Source organism: Phoenix dactylifera, chromosome 2 (genome assembly GCF_051530095.1).
Source record: "Phoenix dactylifera cultivar Ajwa chromosome 2, Ajwa_hap1_PhDact_Kaust_v1.1, whole genome shotgun sequence".
NCBI lineage: Eukaryota > Viridiplantae > Streptophyta > Magnoliopsida > Arecales > Arecaceae > Phoenix > Phoenix dactylifera.
The window spans coordinates 12,513,179-12,535,652 of record NC_143191.1 but is presented as its reverse complement, the minus strand read 5'-3'; the positions used below and the strand labels follow the sequence as shown (position 1 = coordinate 12,535,652).

Sequence of the window (22,474 nt, the reverse complement as noted above, 5' to 3'; positions counted from 1 at the left end):
TTCCCGTCAAAACAAAAGGTTAATTCCGTCAAATCGTAAAAACCTACACGCATCAAAAATATCAGCGTAAAATCTTAAAGGCCTCTCTTGCGTTCCTATATCAACGCATGGTACCTTTTATCCCTCATAAGATAGTTAATTACGAAACTACTCAACCCCAGCTCAATCCCTCGGATATATATAGGTCTCCTCTTCCCCTCGGCGGCCTCCTCTCTTCACCTCTCCTCTTTTCCTCCCCCCTTCTCTTTCGCCGAAGAGAGAGAGAGAGAGAGAGGGTTTCTTGAAGGGCTCCTCCTCTTGCCGTAGCCTCCGTACCTCCTCTTCTTCCTTGCTCGTCGGCGTCCAGCGCGATCGCAGCACCGCCCGCAGAGAGGATCTCCGGCGAGGTATGCAGTCGGATCAGACGGTGCTGAGCTTGAGGCCTGGCGGCGGCGGCAACCGAGGCAGCAGACTCCTTGCCCCCCGCTTCGAGTTCGGCGGATCTTCCCTCAACTCCTCCTCCTCGGCAGCGTCGGATCTCCCCGTCCTCCGCCCCCATGGCGGCGCCGGCACCGCCCTGTCTCTCAAGGTCGGCGTAGGCCCTTTATCCGGATCTAGGGTTTCATATGATCCGTTAAAGTTATCTTTGTTACTGTGGATTTAGTCTGATATGGTATTTGACCTACGGATTCTGATTATATTAGTAGATTTATAGATCGTTTGCTCGAGTTGGCTTATGTTTGACCTGATTAATTTGATTAACTGAAGCAGGTTTCTTTAAAATAAAAAAAAGTTGTTTTTATGGAATCTCGACCATGAGTGGTGGGTTATTTTCTGTTGCTTATCAACAAATTATTTTTGTGCTTTTGTTTTATCTTACTTACATCCTGAAGGCCTCCTGATGAATGATTCTTGAAGGCCTCCTGATGAAGTATCTTTTGATTTGTAATTTGTTTTTATCATTATTTGTGTGTTCTGAGCATGATTATAAGTGGTGATGCTGAAGAAGGTTCTTTTATTTTTCAGTGAATTGCACTTTTTTGTTCAGGGATTCTAGTGCAAATACATGCATCGTATTTGTTCAAAACATCTGTTTCTTTTTCATAATTTCCATATTCTCTGTATTACTAATATTTGTTTATCCCAAGTGAATGTTATCTGTTGTAAGTATTGTCTTTTAGCATCTGGAAAGAGGTCTCTTGTTTTTGCTTTTGTTGTTAGGACTTGTGCCTCATTCCATTATGTCATGGTGTTGAACATAATTAATATACTAAGAAAGAAGAGTAAGACAATTGTCCTTTCGTCAGGCATGGTTTTTTTAATCCAAAAATATAGTTGACTGACTTCCTCATGTATCCTGTACGTATTGTGACTAGATGCAATGTTTTCTAAATTGCAAACAGTATGGGTTTCTGCTTCTACTTGCTTTTGCCTCCTTCCATATCCTCTTTCGAAGAAATGGCTATTGAGATATAAATTTTTTTAAAACTTTTGTCAGTTTGGAGATTCATGGTTTGAGGGCCGTGAACGCATTCGTTACACAAGAGACGAACTTCTACAACTTCGTGAGGTACGCCAGATTTTTTTCTTTAAATTTCTATTTTAGAATTTTTTTGACCACTTGTATGCTCTTGTATCCGTTGCTGTTGGATGCGGTAAATATCATCATCATCAACATCATCACTTTGAGTGCCATGCACTCTTTTCAAGGTTTGCCCAAATCAGTTTGAGTGTCCATCAATGATGTAGTAACTAAAGGAGGAGCAAGTTTTGAAATAAACAAAGGATTCAAACATGTAGAAGTGTATATTTCTGTATCCACTCAACTCCACCCCTCCCCTCCAAAACACACATACACACACAAAAGAAGCACCCTAGCGTGCATGCATGTGCAATGCATGTAAACTATATAAAGAAGGTGTCATATCTGTATGGTGTCATATTTCACTAAATCCACTAAAAGAATGCAAATAAGGTAAGCACTAAGTAGAGACGGGGCTTATAAGAAAAAAATAGTATGAAAAGGATAGTAACCAAATAAATGAAAGGTTTTGCATTTGTAAGTGGTAGGGTGTGGGGAGTGTAAGATGGCAAGGGTGAGCAGTAGGGAGAGAAAGGTAAAGGCCAATGAGAGTGGAATTTAGAATTTAGTGTATTAAAAAGTAGTTAGAAAAGTTTGTGAGGTAGATATTCGTAAATCTCCTGACTAGTTAGGATATACATAAAGGGAGAGATAAAGATGTGGAAAGAAATTATTTGTGTAAGACATGCATGAAAGGGGAGAGACATAATAAAAAGATATTTTGTTGGACAAGAGGACAATTTCTTCTAGATAATTACAGAAGCCTATCATTATAACAAATTCTTTTTGATAATATTTGGTTAGAGAAAAAGAAAAAAAAACTAATGGCAAATCTGGAAGAAAATCAATGTACCCAAAGCTTGAACTTGGTCTATTTAATATATTACATTTATATCTATATCATATGTGCATATTATAGAGGGCGGGCCATGGCGCAATGCTAAGGTTGCTCCTTTATGACATGGGTGTTGTGGGTTTGAAACATGAAAACAACCTCTTTGCATGCGGAGGTAAGGCCTCATACATATGACCTTTCCTAGACCATGCAATGGTGGGAGCCTCATGCATTAGGACACCCTTTTTATATGTGCATATATATCTATACCAAAAGAGTTGGGGTATTTGAGCTTGATAGATTTGTCAGTAGTTGGAAAACTAATTAGTTTGCATGGAAAACATGGAAAACTTTATTATTTATATATGCAAACACGCTATATTATATAATATACATAGTATATTAACAAAATAAATTAGGGTTGTTAGCTTTGCCCTCAGATGGAAAATTAATTAGTTTTGCATGGAAAACTTTATCATATGTCAATTTTATGGATGGCCACTTTAAGAAAGATTTATTTACATGCTTACGTAATCCCTACCCCACGGCATTAGTTCTGCCCTCTGCCTCTCTTTCTTGTGTTGCTCACCATGCCAAATTGCCAATATCTCTCTTTCCCATGCCCCCTCACACCCATATCCCAATTGATGATAGAATGAGACAATCTCCATGGGGACAACCTTGTAGAGGATAAAAGAAAAAATGAATCAGGACCATTCCCCCTCTCCTATGATCACTTGAGTTATTAGTGAAGATATGGATGTTGAATGTGAAGGTGGGCTCATTCCAAATAAATCTATTTCATAATAATAACATCTGCAATTGATTAGAAAATCTCAGCTGGAAAGATATTTAAATATCCATACCTGATATAATGGTTATTATCAGTAACGTATGAAAAAGTGAGAGGTAGTTTTTTAAGTTTGTCAAATCTGCCCATATTGGAAAACAATTAGTCTATTAATTGTGACTTTATATTGTATAAATCATGTCTATGGGTTAAGTTGGAATCATAAATAGTTGTCTCATTTAAAAAAAAACCCATTCTACTTCAAAGATGGGCTGGCCTTGGTGAAGTCTTTCTTTTTCTCTCTCTCGACCATTCTAAATAATAGCCCACCATCCTAACTTACTCTTGCCCCCACCTGTAAGTGCCCTAATGGCCACCCCTCTCTTCATCTCTCACCCACATCTTCAACCTCATTAGCACAACCTGTTCTCATCACATGTTCCGGCTTCTCTTTCCTCACTCTTGGTAATCTACCTGACGCGTCTCATCTTTATTCTTCTTTTTTGGTGGAATGCTCTTCTTAATCACTTCCTATGTAATGAATCGCTTGAATATGGCCTTATCGCTTTGTTTATTTCAAGTTTCTTCTGTCTTTTATTTTTTTTTAATTTCTATATGATATTTTTATTGATAAGTATATGTCTTTTTAGACTTAACGTACACTGTGCATCTTTTCCTGCTAAAAAATGAAGGCAAATAAGTTTTATATTTGCTTCACTTATGGAGCACATGATGGTTACATATCTTGTTTCATTACATGCTTCATACATTATTTGTCATATCGATGGCATCCATATCCTTGGTAACTACTTAAAAAATTAAATGTTAGTACACATGGTGTCAGATGTACTCGTTGCATTACTTTAAATATTTGTGATCAGCAACTTTTCTAATCTGCAGATTTTGCTTATTTTTCTTCTGACAGGTTGTCGAGATTCCTGAAGCTATTCTGAAAGTTAAACAGGAGATTGAGGCCGAAATATATGATGAAGATCAGACTTGGGGTCGCAGTGATGCCAACGTGAGTTCTAGTTCAAGATGTGAATTGCATGTGTCATTTGAATTATAGAAACAGCAAGTCTGTTCTGTTTATATTTCTAATGATGAAGAGCGCTGTCATCACATCTCCAAAAAAAGAAACAAAGAAGAAGAAGAACTCCATCTTCAAACTTCTTAGGCTTGCTGTTTTATACATTTTCATTTTTTTCTTTTCTAGTAAATAGATCTGTTTCTGAAGAACGTTGCTCTTTCTTGCTGCTTAAATAGGCTTCATCATTATGCTTTTCTATATTCCTTATGCTTAATGTTTTCTGTTATGTGCTTCTAATTTTTGTAGGCACGTTTACTAACATTTGTTTGTACTCTCAGTTACAAAATCAATCGCAGAGTCGCTATTATGAGCCAGATAATCGTGATTGGCGTGGACGTTCAGGACAGTTGCCCTCAGTTGGAGAGGAGAAATCGTGGGATAGAGTGCGTGATAATAAAGAGGCACATGCATCCAATTTGAGAGCACAAGAGATAAGCCAATTTAATAAGCAAGACCAACTGAGTTCCCAATTTTCTTCGAAAACTTCCTTACAAGGGGTAATTATTAAATAGTGTTGTGATGCTCTTATGATGCCTCTTTTCCTTCTTAACTCATAACTAGTGTATATTTTTAACTCTCTGGTATTTATAAAGAATATCATGCTTCTTGTTTTATGTGTGATACTTATTTTCACACGCCTTTTTATCTATGTATGTTTTTTGTTTGTTGGTCAATAATTCCATTGAGGAGGTCTAAACATTGTGCCAATGAGAATTTGGTTTACCAAAAAAAGTACTTTATACATCTTTAGATGTCATGAAATTTTTGACTGCGTACATTGTGTTGCTCCATTCAAGTGCATCATTCCTTAATGTCAGTTTGCATCTAATGACTCTTTGGTTAACTGTGGAAGTTGTCTCAGGTTAACCCTTTCTCTGATCATGACTTTTTGCTTCTAAATTAACCAAGCTCTCTTCAGATCATCTTTTTGTATGATGATAGGATTTAAGTTGGCTGCTTGATATCTTTCTGTAATTAATGGTTTGTTTCTTTCATCTTTTACCAAATCTATTTTATTGTTTTACATGTTCTCATCTTTATGATTCTTGATTTATGTTCTAATCCAACTTTTATCATTCAACATTCTGATCCATACATCACTACTGGTCTTATTGCCAGCATAAAAGTCAAGTTTTAAAGGCATGCAATGTTCTCACCTTTGCTATATTGTCCAGTGCTTCTATTTTTAAATGGTTGTTTATCTATATCTGTTTTTATATGTAAGAAAATGATGATTGCAAAAATGGTGATCACCGATGGAGTTATTTGTGGTTATCTATAATTGCTGATTTACATTTCAATTTCCACTAGAATTGCGTTCCATATATCTTATTTCAGCTCTGATTTTAAACCAGACTAAGGCATTCATTTGAGTTCCATTTCAGGATTCCCTCCTATTTCCGGTTGCATCACGTCACTATGTTCTTTTGGAAAAAGAAAGAAAAGGCAATCTCTCCTAATTATTTAAATCCATCTTCATATGAAGCGAAGTTTCTTTTTCGTGCTGACCAACCTCAACTGGAATTTCAGTTTTCACCAGATCTTTTAATTGTTATCAGTTATGACATTCACTGAGTTGTTGAAAAATTGACAATATGATAACAATGATTTCTTCGTTGATCAAATGATTCTCTGAATTATTCGATAATAATCAAATCATTGTTCTTAACGTCTCAGTGAAAAATAGAAGTTCAGGACTTCCAATCAGCATAAATTGGATTCTTTACCGAGGGCGTCACTTTCCCGCTCCTTGTGTTTTGTTTATTATCTTTTTTGCCATAACTGAAAATTTGATATGCTTTTCTCATCGTCTTCTTGCCTCCATGTTAAACATTGATTAATTTTTGTTTTGTTTCTCTGTCATAGAAGCAGGGATCGGTATAATGGTGTTTGTGTTATTCTCAAACTGTGCTTCAAATCCTTATCCCTAGGCGATGTTGAATTTCGAGCATCATAAAATATAGTGCCGCTTCTGACTTGCAACTCGCGCTATGCAGTCCCATGTCAATATAGACTGAACGAGCCAGCCTTGTTGGGTTGGTACAGTTGGCTTTTAGATAGGAATCAGTTCTGTACAGGTTCTGCTTTTCACAAACCCAGTTGCATCGGTTCGTTTCCAAGCCAAGGGGACAAATAAACCGATCTGACCGGAACCAAGCTAGTACTATATCACATAGATAAATATACGTACATGTAAATGTAGTGTCGTACATACTAACCATGTTAAGGTATAATATGTATAATATTTTTAACCCAAACTGTTATTCAGATGATGTAGACCTAAGTCCTTGTCTGCTCAAAGATTCAACCCCTTATTATCTTGCTGTTCCTCATCGAGTCAGTCCCTTGGTACCTCATGGTTGCCTCTCTTTAGTCCCCCAGGACTCATGACTCTGCTGTCCCTCGGCTCCTTCGGCCTCATGACTTGTTACCATTTGCATTTCAGGCCCTCACACTCCCATGGGTTTTCTTATTCTTGCCTTTTTCCCTTTTCCTTTTTTCCTTTCTTGTGGAAACATATTCACTGAAATTCGAATTTATGGTCTCTAGGTAATTCAAGAACCAAATTGAACCAACTGATTATGATTTGCATTATCTTTATGGCCTCGAGGTAATTCAAGAACCAAAATGAACCAACTTGATTGTGATTTGCATTGTCTTGGTTGGGTTCTAAAATTATAATGCTGATTGATTGTGTTTTGGTTATAGTTCCAAGAATTGGGAACTGATTAGGATCAGGTTGGTTCTAGGTTGGTCGCTAATATAAACCAGCCAACTTTTGGGATTTGCTTCCTTTTTAATTTTTTCACCTCACGTGTAAGGTAGGTTTTTTTGCTAAATCTTGAACTTCTATATACATCCTTTCATGGTCATGTGAATGATCATAATATATGGCAAAAAGCTGCAATCATCCAATCTTTTATGCTTGGAGCATGCCATGTTTTGACATTTGGCATTCCCCACTTTGTTTATTTATTTGTTTTGAATATTATGGTGTCTCTTGTTTTCTTCTTCTCCCCAGATGCACAAATGTTTGTTACAATTATCTTTTGTATGACTATACAATCTGTACATATTCTCTTAGATACTCTTATGTCTTCTGAAGAAGGAACAAGCTAAATTAAGAAGGAACAAGCTATATATACATATGACGTTTTGTCCACTCTTGAAATTTGCTTTATTCTCATTCTTTTCTCTTTTATCATTAAATATGCTTATGTGATTGTTCAGAGGCAACAACGGACCCAAATATCTATTCTCCTATCAAATTCATTTCTGCTTCTCTTCGTCCACTTTATATCTTCTCATATCCTCTATTTCTTATGACAGAGCTGTTTAAGTCAGCACACCCTGACATTCCCTCTCTCTCTCTCTCTCTTGCGTTGTGCTATGAGCAGAACCATTCAAACAGTGGGCATGAAATGTTTTTGGGCTTTGAGAAATGTGTCTATCTAATTCTTGCAGGGTAGTGTGTTGACATTACATTTCCTCTTTCTAAATGTAAATCCACTATTCAGAAAAAAATTAACATATTTATAATTTCCTCGAGCAATACGTCTCCCATACTTGTATTCTAATTTGTTCCTCCAGATCCCATTTATGGTGAAATGCTAATTTGTTCCTCCAGACCCCATTTGTGGTGAAATGCTTTAACAGCTTCAATTGTCTTTCATATCTTTCCTTGCTGATAATCTTACTTCATCACCAGCGCTATCTTTCCTACATATGTAAGGGTTGTGAGTTTGTGTCCATCACCAATTTCCTTAGGATGTGGTTATTTCATTATCTGGTCTTTGTGACAAGCAATTTGGACTCATCAATATAACCACTACGTAATTTCTTTGTCCTGTTTAACTATTAAGTCCTGTTTAACTATTAACATTATAAGTGGCAATCGATACCGTTCCTGTCTATTGACCTGTTTCTTTCACTGCTACTTGCATTCTACATGGGAACTCTTTCTTCTCATCATGGCAGTTGGGCATTGGCATGTTGCTTACAACAGATGTCTCAGCTTAACCTTGCCCATTCCTCGTGTATCTGGTATCTATTCATTTATATGTATGAGTCCAGGATGCATGTGTAGTCGTAGGTGTCAGCTAATCCTAACAAATATTCTACAGTTGCCTTTTTATATAACTCACCATTCACTCATAACAAGGGCTGCATTTACTACCATAGTTGCTTTCTTCCTCACAATTTTTTTTTTTTTGTAAATTTATTTTAATCTATTATCTTTCCTAACTCCTGTATACAATCTACAAACGCTTCTAATCTTCTTTTGTCATCCTACCTACTTTAGTTTTGATGACTGATGAGTTTCAATATTCACACAACTGGCTATATCATCAAAAACAAATTTGAGAAAAAGTATGATTTACGTTGATGCTGGACTCTGGGGTCAGGGCTGCATTTGCAATGGATGAGAATCTAGGATTTTTAGAAGGGTTTAATGGTTTGGTTTTCTGCTGCAGGAAAGATGACAGCTCTGGATGGAGCTAAGTTTCATGAGGTAAAGTGGAGGTGTTTTTCGAGACTTTGGTCGTTAGGATGAATAAAAGTTGCAACTAGAATCTAGGGCTGGGATACAATAGAGTAGGCTTGTAGGCTTGCAAGGTTTTTGAGAGACTTTATGATCAAATTTGTGGGTTAAAAGGTTCTAGGATTACATGAGTTTCATCAGAGTCCATGGATTTGAGGGGTTTAGGTGGATCAAAGTGGGTGAATCAAGTGGTTAAGGTTCCATGAAGTATGGAATTGATAGAAGGATTTTTTTGGATATTCAGGACAGTTGTTAAAGTAATAGAGCATGCTATAGTCAGAAACCAAATAAAAAAATTGGTCCAGAACTAATTTATGGCACATAAAATTGAAGCTTAACATTTATTTTTGGTTTCTATATCATATTTTCTAAAATGAGGGAAGTCCTAGGAAACATGAAAAGTTGTAAAAAGCTAAATAGTTCCTTAGAGGATGTGATTTATTATATTAGCGGAGATGGGAATCATCAATAATTAATTCTTGGTTGGCTACTGGTTTTCCTATGCTGTGGCATGTGTTCGTCATATGTACCCTTGTGAAGTTTCAAAGTCTCTGCATCGGTGAATTTTTCCCAACTGTTTTTACTTCTTGCAGATGTTGAACTCTGCTACAGTTTCTTTATTGTATGCTCTGTTTTGCCATATATCTATGATCTATCCTGCCCCACCTAGAAGGGAAGCGTGTCAAAATTTCTATGTTGGTTATTGTAATTGAAATTGTATTGTTCGTGAAGGATGATCATGGAAGTGTGGAACTTAATTTTGGATACTGTTCACAAGCAAAAAAGGCAAGCTTGTGTGTGGCATGTAGCCGGGTTACACAATATAAGTTTAAATGAGTGAGCTAGGCACAGAAAGCAAGAGGATTGTGCAATCTTCTGGTGGTTTTCTTTCACACTTACAATTAAAAACTGAAATTTCACATCTAATTCAATCTAAACTTAGAATTAGTCATTTTTCTAAAATAGACCTCATTCAACATAAGCCACATGCTATATGCAGTTTGCTACAGGGACGTGGCAATTGATGTTTGAATGATATTGTGGTCTGATTTTTTTTCTTTATGAAGAAAAATGTAAATAAATGTTTTGGTTGTCACATGGGTCTGTCGTTGAAGCCTCATTGCTATATAGAATTGTATAAACTGTTAGATCCAAAAGTAATTTATATCCCTTCTTTTCAATTAAGTTGGATTATTAAACAGTTTTACCATGGATCATCTTCTATCAACTGTGGAAGTCAATGTTGTCAAGGAACTTTTGCAGATCAAATGCAGTCTATAAGTTAACCATGTGATGATGAAATTACACTATTACAGCCAACTCCATAAAGCTGGACAGTCTGCCTATATTTGTTTAAAAAATTTCATATTAACATGCATGTTTGTGCTTTTTTTTTTAAAAAAAAAATGTTTTTGACTTCCTTAATCACTTGTTTGATAATTTCATGAAAATGATGTCCAGATATGAAAAAACTAATGTGCCTTATCCCATCAATTAGGGTTGGCTGGTGGATTCTGCTCTGTCACAATTTTATTACATCTTCCAAATTGAGAAGTTTCTCCTTAGTTCATTATTCTCATGCCATCTCTTTGTTTCTTTTGACATCCATATGAAAGAAGTGTATTTTGTTTCATTCACCCTATTTAAACTCAACCACTTTCCTATCTTAACCGTCTTTCTTTTGAGAAGAAGTAATGATTTTTTTGGTGAATCCTTTGTGCTTTTAATTGAACTGCAGCTTTGACTCCACCTGTAAACCTATTAAAGGTGCAAAATATGATCTATCTTGGTTTTACTCAGTTTCAACATTTTGTTTTTGCAATATGGCCTCTAATAGTTCTAACATTAACATGTATTTTTAGTGTTGCGTCCTGAATGGAATTCGTTGAAGAGGAAATTGCCGCTTAATTCATGTATAAAATGCATGTGCATGGATTATCATTATCATTGTTTCTTTTGATTTCTTCAATTGTTATGCCATCTTTCATCACCTTCAAAGCTATCATTCTGGCTTAATGTGGAGCAATCTTCTTCAGTCTCTATATATTCTATGTTGTCTGCACTGTTGGTATGGATCCCTTTTTTATTTTGACATTTGATAACATGAAATGCAATTTATCAGGTGGGACCTGCGCCTGCTCTGGTCAAGGCTGAAGTGCCATGGTCTGCGCGAAGAGGCAATCTTTCAGAGAAAGAACGGGTTCAGAAAACAGTAAAAGGGTGATTAACCTGACTGTTTAGTTCAGCCTGCTCGCAAATGCTGATCATATGAATGGTTTTCCTTTTTTAATCTTTTAGTTTTGAAGGTGGATTTATATTTGTTTTGTTGTTGTAACCTTAAGTCTACTGCTATCGGTTGTTTCTTTTGGTTTTGCATGAACTATTCCTCCCTGAATCCATGCTCCATTGATAATACATGTTTCTTCCCTCTTTGTTTATTGTTTTGTTTAGCTCTCTTGTATCTGCTTAGTGGAAGCAACATAATGAATATGTATTGAACTTCCTTTTTAATTTTCTGTTATTTTATTTTAATGCAGTATATTGAACAAGCTGACTCCAGAGAAATTTGATGTTCTCAAGGGCCAACTGATTGATGCTGGAATCACAACACCCGATATTCTAAAGGTTTCATGCTTCCCAGAATTTATGCACAGTTCCTTTTCAATCAGATTCCATTTAGTTGTTAAAACACACGAATGATGCAGGATGTCATTACCCTCATATTTGAAAAAGCTGTTTTTGAGCCCACCTTCTGTCCCATGTACGCTGAATTGTGTTCTGATCTCGATGAGAAGCTCCCTCCATTCCCTGCTGAAGAACCGGGTGGGAAAGAAATCACTTTCAAGCGTATACTCTTGAATAATTGTCAGGAGGCATTTGAAGGTGCTGATAATCTAAGGGCTGAGATTAGAAAGTTGACAGGCCCAGACCAAGAAATGGAACGCAGGGATAAAGAACGAATGGTGAAGCTCCGCACTCTAGGTAACATCCGCCTTATTGGTGAGCTTCTAAAGCAGAAAATGGTGCCAGAGAAAATAGTACATCATATTGTTCAGGTATGTTGATCACACTATTCTGTCCCACTTGTTCTTTTACATTTTTTGAGCGATCTACTGTTTCTAAGAATTGCCCGACATGGTTATCTAACAGGAGTTAATGGGGCATGATGGAAAAACTTGCCCTGCTGAGGAAAATGTCGAGGCAATCTGTCAGTTCTTCAACACCATCGGGAAGCAGCTGGATGAGAGCCCCAGGTCTCGTCGTTTTAATGATGCCTATTTCAACCGGCTGAAGGAGCTGATGACGAACCCCCAGCTTGCACCACGAGTTAGGTTTATGGTTCGTGATGTCCTTGACCTCCGTGCCAACAACTGGGTCCCTCGACGTGAAGAAGTAAGCTTCTCACATCTGTGGAGTCATCTTGCTGGTCTCATCTTATAACATTTTATTTATATTATAAGCTATTTTACTTTTGGACATGTGAAAGGTCATGTGTTTCTGAATTTGTTGGAAAAAGAAATGTATGGTAACGAAAAACAGGATTTATGCATTTTTGTTAGCTTTTCAAGTTTCTGCTGGTATGCTGAGCATTTTTGGTTGTCTTGGTTTTGCAGGTGAAGGCCAAGACCATCACTGAAATTCATAGTGAGGCAGAAAAGAATCTTGGGTTGCGGCCAGGAACAACTGCAAACATGAGAAATGGTCGTAATGTTGGTTCTTTAGGAGGCCTCAGCCCTGGTAGTTTACCCATAAACCGACCTGGAACTGGGGGTATCATGCCTGGAATGCCTGGAACAAGGAAGATGCCTGGAATGCCCGGGTTGGATGGGGACAACTGGGAAGTTCCACGGAGCAGATCCATGCCCCGTGGAGAAGTTCATCGTGTCCAGAGTCCTTTAGTTGGCAAGCCATCACCCATCAACCCCAAGTTATTACCTCAAGGTAGTGGTGGCATGATGGCTGGTAAAACTAGTGCATTGTTACAGGGCAGCGGCCCCCCATCTCGCCCCTCTAGCCTTGTTTCAAGTCCAATAGATTCTCCATCTCAGAATATTCGGGCCTCGAAACCTCTTTCACAAGTGCCACCACCTGTTATCCCAGACAAGCCAATGGCTGCACCAAGGTTGAATCCTAACGAGCTACATAAGAAGACTGTTGCTCTTTTGGAGGAGTATTTCCACGTCCGCATTCTAGATGAAGCACTTCAATGCGTGAAGGAACTGAAGAGCCCCGAATACCACCCAGAAGTTGTCAAGGAAGCCATCAATCTAGCTTTGGACAAGGGCCAATCATGTGTGGATCATGTTGTTAAACTTTTGGAATACTTGTTGGCTCAGAATGTTCTTACGGCAAAGGACTTGGGGACTGGCTGTTTGCTTTATGGGACAATGCTTGATGATGTTGGTATCGATCTGCCAAAAGCACCAACTTATTTTGGTGAAGTGGTTGGTAAACTGATTCTTTCTGGCGGTCTTGGTTTCAAGGTAGTGGAGGAAATTCTGAAGAAAGTTGAAGATTCCAGATTCCAGTCGGCAATGTTTGATGCTGTGATGAAAACCATCAAAGCGAGCCCCAATGGTCAGGCAGTACTGGGCAGACAGGCAGCTGATATCAAGGACTGTGAAAGCCTTCTCTCTTAAATTCAGCTCTATTGGCTGCTACCTCTAGTTGCTTCCCTCAAACATCTGTAACTTTGATAAGGCAAATGTTTCGAACCTTTTCTTTCATTCACCCTTCTCTCATTCCTTTGTCTTTCCTCTGTCTTTAGTACGAGGTAAGCAACTCATAATACAATATACCCTATGTGGTCTGTGAGGAACAGTTAATTTTCGAGTTGTATATTTCTGCGAGCGCACATTAAGTTTATTATTTTATTCAAGATGATAAGAAAACATACCATGGATTTTGGTCTCATGTTTGTGGCTAATTTTTTTGATGTTTGTTAAGAAAAAGATCATAGACGATCCATGCTTGTGTTAATTTGATGGCATCTTTTATATCATGTTTTATTTTTGAATAAATTACAAAAATCATTTTGACATTTATATTTATTATATTTATATCTACTAGTTTGTAAAATTTATACTTACATCCAGTTAAATTAACGGTATTACTGAATTCATTAACTTTATATAAAAAGTTAAAATTGTCCCTGAGTAATGAGTAAAGTACAAAAAATCTTTTAAGATTATGGGTAAATTATAACTGCATCCAATAGTTTGAAAATTTTATGCTTATTTCTTTTAGATTTGTTTTTATCCAAAATTTTAATTAATAATTTAATAGAATGTTAGCCAAATCATTAACTTTAATGGGATCTCAATGCCACATTAGAAAAAATTTAAAAAATAACCAAGCTGGCCTTAAGTGATATAACATCCATCCAAGGAGGAAAACACTCATGAGGTGCTATGGGTCCGAGTTTGATCTTGATGAATTATAGAAAGAATTATAGGAAAAGCGCCACGTGCCAAGAAAAAAACAATCTAAAACTCTTAAGCAAATGGATGCTTCTACAGTTTTTTACTGCAAAAAATTAATATTAAAAGTTTTATTGCTTGAGCCAGCTTGTCTGTGGTCCAGGCCAAGCTATGGAATCGTAACTAATTCACCCTTTAAAAAGAAAAGTTTTCACGCACGTACTAATTTGGAGCTATTATAGCTTCATATATAAAATATAGGAATCTTTATTTATAACGATAATATTAAGAAATCATGTCTACAATATTGAACAAATAGAACTCAAAATCAGCAAATAATACATTGGTATTTTCGATCTCTATGATACGGTGGGCGAAAAAGTGAGAACAACACCTGATCAAGAAGGACGGATGCTGGTTGGAAAGGATACTTGTCGTCAGATATCGATTGGGAAGAAAGTTTGTTGTTGGTTGCTCGTTAGAAAGGGACGCTCGTGGTGAGGTGACGAAGTAGGAAAGAACACCTAGCCGCTTAATCTCGAAGAGAAGAAGACTTTTGAAAACGTAATACTTCGAAGAGTTCCGAGAGTAGAAAAAGTGAAAGAGGAGCCTTATTTTCTTATGGAGATAATTTTGATTTTTTATAATAAATAAATAGTTTCACTAACACTGTCAATTTAAATGGGTGTAAGTGTAGGTTTTTATAAAATATTGGATGTAAGTGTAATAAATATAAGTCTCAGAGAAATTTTTGTAAGGTTATTTTGGTTATTTTTAAAATTTTTTCTAACGTAACATTTGGGTCCAATTAAAAGTTAACGGTTTGACTAATATTCTGTTAAGTTATAGATTGAAGTATTGGATAAAAATAGACCTTAGAGGAGTAAACGTAGGTTTTTCATACTATTGGGTTAACTGTAATTTACCCCTAATCTTACGGAGGTTTTTCTAATTTACTCTTTATTTTTTATTGAATGAATGATTCACATTAATCTTCTTTGAATATATATAGATTTTGCAAATCTAAGTGTAGGAACTGCCTGCCTACCTCTTTCCTCTTATTGGCAGGAGGTTCTAGAGAATGGTAGTTAGAGCACTTATCAGATTGAGCTGTTGTCATGTCTACATGAGATTTTAGGCCTTGAGACATCATGCATTGTCTTCTCATTTATATATTTTTGGAAACTTTAAGTTGGAAATGCTGCCATAAAAAATAAAACTGAACTAAGTCTTAAACTATTCTTTTGCTCCATCTTACTTTAGGATTACACTTTTTGAAAGGCATGACGATATTAAGTCTTTTCTTACTATTTTATCCCACATGATTTTTGGTCTACTTTTATCCTTCTTTTCTTCTACATATATCAATTGCTCCTACATATTATTGCATCCATCAGCCAATATTGTATATTTTCAAACTATTTAAGTCGTCATTCTTTTAATTTATCCTCAATTAATGCTATCTTTATCTTTTTATGAATGACTTAATTTCTTATTTTTTTAAAGAAAAATTACTTAGACACCTCATCAACTTAGGGCTAGTTTCATTTAATATCTCTTGAGTTTAAAAAGTTTCATAGTGGTCTTTCAAGTTAATTAAGGGGTTCAATATAATCCTGCCATCTATCTTCATTTACTTGGGCTCACGGGATTCAATTAGACGATGGTCACATGAGACTTTTAGTCCCGAAATACCTTTGTTAGTAATAGTTTAAATAGAGAGGAGGGATGGAGAAAAGGATGAGGAGGTTGAGAGAGGAGGAGGTGTTGGAAGAGAAGATGGTGGTGGGAGTAGGTGAGGCTCAGATCAATTTAGATGGAGAGGAGGGATAAGGATGATAGTGGTTTAGAGAGGAGGCGGTGCTAGTGGGAGGATGTGTTGGAAGATGAGAAGGTGGTCGGAGTTGGTAGAGTTTGGTGGGGCTCAAGACTAGATTAGATATAAAGGAGAGATGTTTAGAGAGGAAAAGTAGGATGTGTTAGAAGAGGGAGTAGTAGGAGTGGATAGGGTTTGGATGGGACTAGATTAAGTACAGAAGAAAGATGGAGGAGAGAGATGTGGAGAGCAATAGGAGTTAAAGAAAAGGAGGAGATGTTCGAAGAGGAACAGCTGGTGGGTATAAGAAAGGATGAGAAGAAAGAAGAGACGGTATCTTTTGATAAATAAGCTATTTAGGTGAGGACAAAATTATCCTTTATGATGGTGTCTTAATGATATTGGCTCTAAGTTGAGGTATTTAAATAATTTCTCTTTTTTGTATTACCACACATCTGTCTCACTATTTTTTTTCTTAGCCACACTCATCTTGTGCACATGTTGTTGAGTAACTGCCCAATATTTTGTACCGTAAAGCATAGCTGCAAGTATAGTCGTCATATAATATTTTTCTTTTCAATTTGGAAGGTATCCTATAATCATATATTCCCAACTATACTTCTCTATTTTATCAATCCTTTTATTTCTATCAATAACATCCTTTTCAATCTTCCATTCTTTATAAATAATTGATTCTAAATAATGAATATGATCGTTCTTAGCAACTTCATGGTCCTCAAGTTTCACTCTACTTTATTTATATTTCTATTTTCTTAAAAACTATATTCTATGTATTTTGCCTTGTCACTACTTAACTTGAAACCCTAAGATTCTAATATGCTCCTCCATAATTCCACTTATGATCAACTCCATCCTTAATTTCATCCATGAAGGCTATATTATGCAGAAATTGTATGCATCAGGGAATATCAACTTGAAGTTTTCCAATAAGCTCATCCATAACTAACATAAAAAGGTAAGTATTTAGATTAGAATCTAGTGTGAACATATAGTGATTGAGAACTCGTTAGTATGATGATTAGTAGTTCTCATACTAGTGACCGCTCTATTATACATGTCCTTAATTAACTAATGGAGATTGTTATCTTTTCTAACACCCATCATAGGACTTCTCTAGAGACTCTTTTATACGCTTTCTCTAAATCTATAAAAACTATATAAAATCTTGTCTCTTTTTTCTATATTTTTTCATTAATCTATTAAGGAGAAAAATAGTTTTCGCAGTTAATATTTCTAGCATAAAATCAAATTGTTTCTAATATTTTTGTTTTATACCACAATCTATGCTCAATCATCTCTCAAACTTTCATAAAATGGCTCATGAGTTTAATACCATGATAGTTATATCACCTTTATTTTTATAAATCGATACTATAAAGTTCGTCCTTCATTCATTAGGTATCTTTCTTGTCCTTAAAATCTTGTTAAACAAATTAGTCAATCAAGTTATTTTGACATCATCTAAACACTTCGAATCCTCAATAGGAATTCCATCATGTCCAGCAACAATTCCTATTTTTCTTTTTCTCATAGCTTCCTTTACGTCAAATACTCTAATTCTATGTATATACCAAGCATTTCTATCCTCAGTGGAACTTGTAAAGCAATCTAAATCATTTACATAACTTTCATTAAATAGCTTACCAAAATTAACTCCCCCATCTTTCTTTGATTTCGTCTTTCTTAACCAATTTTTTTTTATTTTCATTGTTGATGTATTTAATAAGTCAAGTCTCTAATTTTCCTTTCTCTTAGTCTTGCAATCATATAGATACATTTCTCTTCACCCTTAGTTTCTTAACCTGCAATATAACTCTTTATATACTTTGAATCTAGCCTCTTGTACTACTTTCTTAACTTCCTCCTTAGCCACCTTATAGTTTTTATACACTTATTTATTCCTATGTTTAGCACTCTTTTTTAACCTTAACCTTCAATTGAACTTTCTCGTTTTACCACCAAGTTTCTTAATTGATGGCTCTTTCTCTTTGATTCTCCTAATACTTTATAGTTACTATTTTAATACTTTTAACCATCTCTTACCACATTATATTGATTTCCTAATTTAGATCCCACTTTTTTTCTTTCAACATCCTGTCCTTAAAATATTTTATTTCTCTCCTCGCAAATCCTACTATTAGTATGAGGTTTCTATTTTCTTTAGCCCTCTTTTCTATTTTCTAACATACATATCTAAAATTACCAATCTATATTGGATGGTTAAACTCTCGCCTAGTGTAACTTTACAGCTTCATATAAAACTCAATCATTTTTTAAGTAAGGAAGAAATCAATTTGATTAGAGTTATGCCCATTTTCAAAAGTTACCAAGTGAAAGTCTGTGTTATCTAATACTAAGTTATATGCCATCATAAACTCCAAAAAAGCATTTCTTTTCACATTTCTATCTCTAAAACCATAATCTATATGTACCTTTTTAAATCTACATTGCATTTTCCCATGCTCCAATTTAAATCTTCTCTAATAAACATCTTTTTTTCCGGTATGAATCTCTTGAATTAGGCTATTTATGTCCTTCCAAAAGTGTTGCTTTTGTAGCATCATCTATCCTAATTAAGAAACATAAGTACTAACGATGTTAACAGACTCCTCTCATAATATTAATTTATCAAGATTTTTTTTTAATATCCTACTCTTAATATCTATAACCTCATCTTTTGAACTCTTATCTACAATAATTCTTACTCCATTTTTATTTCTATCTTTTCCAGTATACCAACGTTTATAACTCATCTTACTATTTTTTTTTTCTCCTATACAATTAGTCTCTAGCAGGCAAGCTATATTCATCAAGTTTTCTTAGCCATTGTATATATTTGTTCCATCAATTTTCCTATCAATAATTCTATATTCCAAGTTGCTAAGTATATATACATACATACATACATATACATACAGACAGACAGACAGAGGGGTTCACATTTATGGAATTTGACAATAATTTTATATGATCTTCAATCTACGGGAACCCACCTCTAACCTTCCTCCAGGCGAGGACTGGCTATGTACAAAATATTAGCGGAGTAAAGTGCTGCCATGAAAAATCTAGATATTAATTGATGCAAGTTTGTTTTTCCCCCTCTTTTCCTATAATGCATTTCACTGCGGTGGTCGGGTGGGTTCTTTCGCTTTCTAATGCAGTATTGATACCTTTATCCAACGTTGAATCGAAGTGAATGGCGTTCCCAACTCTATGCACTTGTACCGGTTCCCATGATCTCCGGCAATGGAATAGAGCCATCAAACAAAAGTTTTTGGAGGGGAACACCACCGAGGCCATCATCACCTGGAATTCGATGGTCTCTTCGTACGTAAAAGCAGGCAGGATGGATTTGGCTCATGGTTTGTTCGACCGAATGCCTGAGAAGAATGTAGTGTCTTGGAACACCATCATCGCTGGTTACTTGCAGAGCAGGAGCTGCAACAAGGTCCTTGATTTGCTGCATGAGATTGCGGGCTGAAGGCTTCAAGCCTAATTATCTCGCATTACCGAGTGCCCTCTCTGCATGTGCTACAATCGTAACTCAGAATTCTCATTGTTTGATATGAAGGAAGTTATGGGTGGTGAAAGATTTCGGATGCATATTTCCTAGCGTGCACAAATGATGTGTCTTGTGCCCAGAAGTGGCAAAAACGAACTGGATTAAGGGACAAGAAGAGTGCAGCCGATAATAGCTAATTCCTAGGGAAATGTATAAGAACTTGTCCCATGTATGCATTGCCAAGATACTATCTAGAATGGGATGATAGAATGATGCCTAAATAGTGTTCCAGAGCACATAGGTTCAACCACTGCTTCTTTATTCTCAATTGATTCTTAGCACTCTCCATGGTCTCAGTCTGCTTCGGCACTTTACGAGGTCGGAATTTTATGGTACATTTGGTTCGCGATTGGAATCGAAATCGGTATTGGAATCGGAATGGATTGGAATAGGAATCAGAATAGCCGTATCCTCCGACGTGTTTGGTTCGCGATCGAAAATCGAAATCGGAATTGAAATGAAGTTTGAATGCTAGATGAGAGTATTGATTGGGTTTTAGAGAGTTGGAGCATTCCTCTTCCTTCTTATAACTAAAATGAGAATGTTCCTCAACCAGACATGACCTTACTGTTCATGACTTTATAAGAATGCTGAATGTACACAACGATCAATATGTAACATCATCTATTAGGGCGAGCTCACAATCGATATACGAGTTTGAGTCCGCATGTCAATATTGAATTAGCGTGTAGATGGGTCTTTAGGCAAATATCCAGTTGAATATATAAGAATTTATGCCTTAAAACCCAACCTAACCCGTTTTAAGTTCTAAATGAGGTGGGCTCCAGCCCGTGTGTTACCCACGGATCATGAGGGGAGCGTGTTTCTGGGTGCAATTATCACGTGGAGGGCAGTATTTTCCTCCGACTCCGAGGACTGCTCCATTGAAGGCCAGTACGTGTTCTCTCGTGCTCCTCCAGGTTCTCGCCATGTCTGCCAACCCGATCTCCCGCTGCGACTCTCCGTCCCTCAAGATCGCCCTCGCCATCGCCCTCCACCGCTATAAGATTCTCCACCGAACCCCTTCGTCCGATTCCGATGCCCAGCGCTGGAAGCGAAAGGTGCTGTTCTTCCCTCCTCCTCCTCCTCCTCCTCCTCTCCCCAGAAGAAAGCGATTCCAAACCCTAATCCCCGATCTCTCCAGGCCAAGGACCGGAAGCGAGAGATCCTGAGGCTCAGAGAGGAGCTCAAGCAGCTCGAAGGTCCCCTTCTCGTTTTCCTCCTCATCTCTCCTAGAGAGATCTATGGGATTAGTTGATTTATTCACGCGCTGGTTAATTCTTGGATATTTTAGATGGAATGCATTGCGATGTTGAGCCCCCAATAGTTTCCTGCCGGTGCCATTTCTTTGATGGATTTGGTGAGCTGGGAGGAGATGCGGGAAGTGGCGCCAGCGAGCACTGGATCGATGAGGTCCTGAGAAGAAGATTTCTAAGACTGGGTATGGAGTTTCTTGTGAATTATTTTCCCATTATATCTTCCCTCCCTCAATTTTGTTTGTGGAATTTGAGTCGAAAATCTTGTTCTCGGATTTTCAGTTCGCTGGAAGGAGAAAAGGAAAAGGGTGGATGGTTCTATCCCAAGAAGACATTTTTTAGGTAGGTAGTTATCTGCTGACTCGTCTCTTAGAGGTAGTGGTAGAGGATTATGGGGAAGTTCATATTATTTGCTAATGTTTTGTGCTTTTTCTCTTTTATTTTGTAGCTATCATGTGATTAACATATCGTTTTCCTCCATAAACCTGTTATGCATAATGATTTTTGGCAGCATTTTGATGAGTCGAGAGCTTTACACTTGTTAACTTTAATCTCTATTGTTTGGATTAAAACTTATGAGTTCTTAATATTCGTTCCAGCCGTGTCTTCTTTAGGGAAAAGCCCACTTCTTTTCTTGTATTGGGAAGTACTACTTGTTGGTGGAATATGGCCTAGAGATTGCTAATTTTACTGTGAAATAGTAAAATAAATTAAAACTTTATTTCTACAAAATCTTGAAAATGAATTGGTTGAAAGATTTTGCCTGGATCAAGGCATGTAATGTACACTATTTGGAAAACATGATTTGCCCTCTACGCACGGGTTTATGGCGATCTTGTCCCCAAAATACAACAATCCGGCTTAGCCCGATTATCCTCCACCAAGCAAAATTGCTGGAAGGTTTGACCTGAAGGACTTCTTTAGTTGCCTAGTAAAGGAAGAAAGAGTGGCAAAAGAAAGATAGAAAAGAGCAGAGTGCGCTGTGGAAGTAATCTTTGTCTTAGAAACAATCTCAAAGTAGAGAAGAGATGTGATGTGTTCGGATATTTTTGAGAGCGTTGAACTCAAAGTCTATTTATCAACTCTATTCAAGTGACCAAGACAATGCGTTGGTTCTGAAGATATGTAATGTTTCGAAAACATTATATCTCTTTGGAAACCAATATTTTCTTTCGAAGAGTCAACTCTTTGGAAAGAGGCGTCGTGCAAAAAGTGTTTTAAAGCATTTAAACCAACTAAATTTAGAGAATAAGGTTGGTTTATCTTTGTTTTAAAAACAATTAAATCTTTTTCAAATTTAAACTCCAACAATCCTCCACAAAAGATTTAATTTTTTTAAAAAAAATTAAGAGAAAAATATCTTGATAACTTATACTGTGCAATGGATGAGGTGTCCCGTGGACTTGAATCTTACTTAGTGTTAATTGTATCTATTTGAAAGAACTATAGTGGATTAGATCTTGAACTAGGTTCTTTGACTCAAACCAAGAAATGCTGAACCGGCCCGTACCGAACCGGTTCGATTTGGCGTTAAAAAATAGTACCGGCTTGTACCGGTCCGTACCGGTCCGAACCGGCCC

At 36.6% G+C, this 22,474-nt stretch overlaps 2 protein-coding genes across 18 annotated transcripts in view; both read left to right on the top strand.

The window, feature by feature from the left end:
- The first annotated feature begins 133 nt into the window (after positions 1–133).
- EIFISO4G1 (MIF4G domain-containing protein / MA3 domain-containing protein) lies at positions 134–13,733 on the top strand. The gene is made up of 9 exons (XM_008812479.5): positions 134–568; positions 1,478–1,549; positions 4,112–4,207; positions 4,555–4,773; positions 10,942–11,039; positions 11,357–11,444; positions 11,525–11,875; positions 11,970–12,212; positions 12,434–13,733. The coding sequence occupies exons 1-9, from the start codon at positions 389–391 to the stop codon at positions 13,457–13,459; spliced, it is 2,373 nt and encodes a 790-aa protein (XP_008810701.1). The 5' UTR covers positions 134–388; the 3' UTR covers positions 13,460–13,733.
- Positions 13,734–15,151: 1,418 nt separating this feature from the next.
- MPS1 (multipolar spindle 1) overlaps positions 15,152–22,474 on the top strand; it is a 30,678-nt gene continuing 23,355 nt past the window's right edge. For 3 of the 17 annotated variants that reach the window (XM_088715356.1, XM_088715353.1, XM_088715354.1), the window contains exons 1-4: positions 15,935–20,699; positions 20,783–20,840; positions 20,933–21,079; positions 21,177–21,236. In XM_088715356.1, the coding sequence (XP_088571482.1) occupies positions 20,448–20,699; positions 20,783–20,840; positions 20,933–21,079; positions 21,177–21,236 (517 nt within the window). In that variant the 5' untranslated portion in view covers positions 15,935–20,447. Of the gene's footprint in view, positions 20,700–20,782; positions 20,841–20,932; positions 21,080–21,176; positions 21,237–22,474 lie in introns of all 17 variants that reach the window. The other 14 variants (XM_088715364.2, XM_088715366.2, XM_088715365.2 and 11 more) reach the window with 8 other exon arrangements.

Bases quoted from the DNA above. Each gene is read 5' to 3' on its own strand.
- EIFISO4G1 (XM_008812479.5), top strand. From the start codon at position 389: ATGCAGTCGGATCAGACGGTGCTGAGCTTGAGGCCTGGCGGCGGCGGC. The intron at 4,208-4,554 runs GTGAGTTCTAGT...TTGTACTCTCAG, and splicing joins GGGGTCGCAGTGATGCCAAC to TTACAAAATCAATCGCAGAG. The intron at 11,876-11,969 runs GTATGTTGATCA...GTTATCTAACAG, and splicing joins TAGTACATCATATTGTTCAG to GAGTTAATGGGGCATGATGG.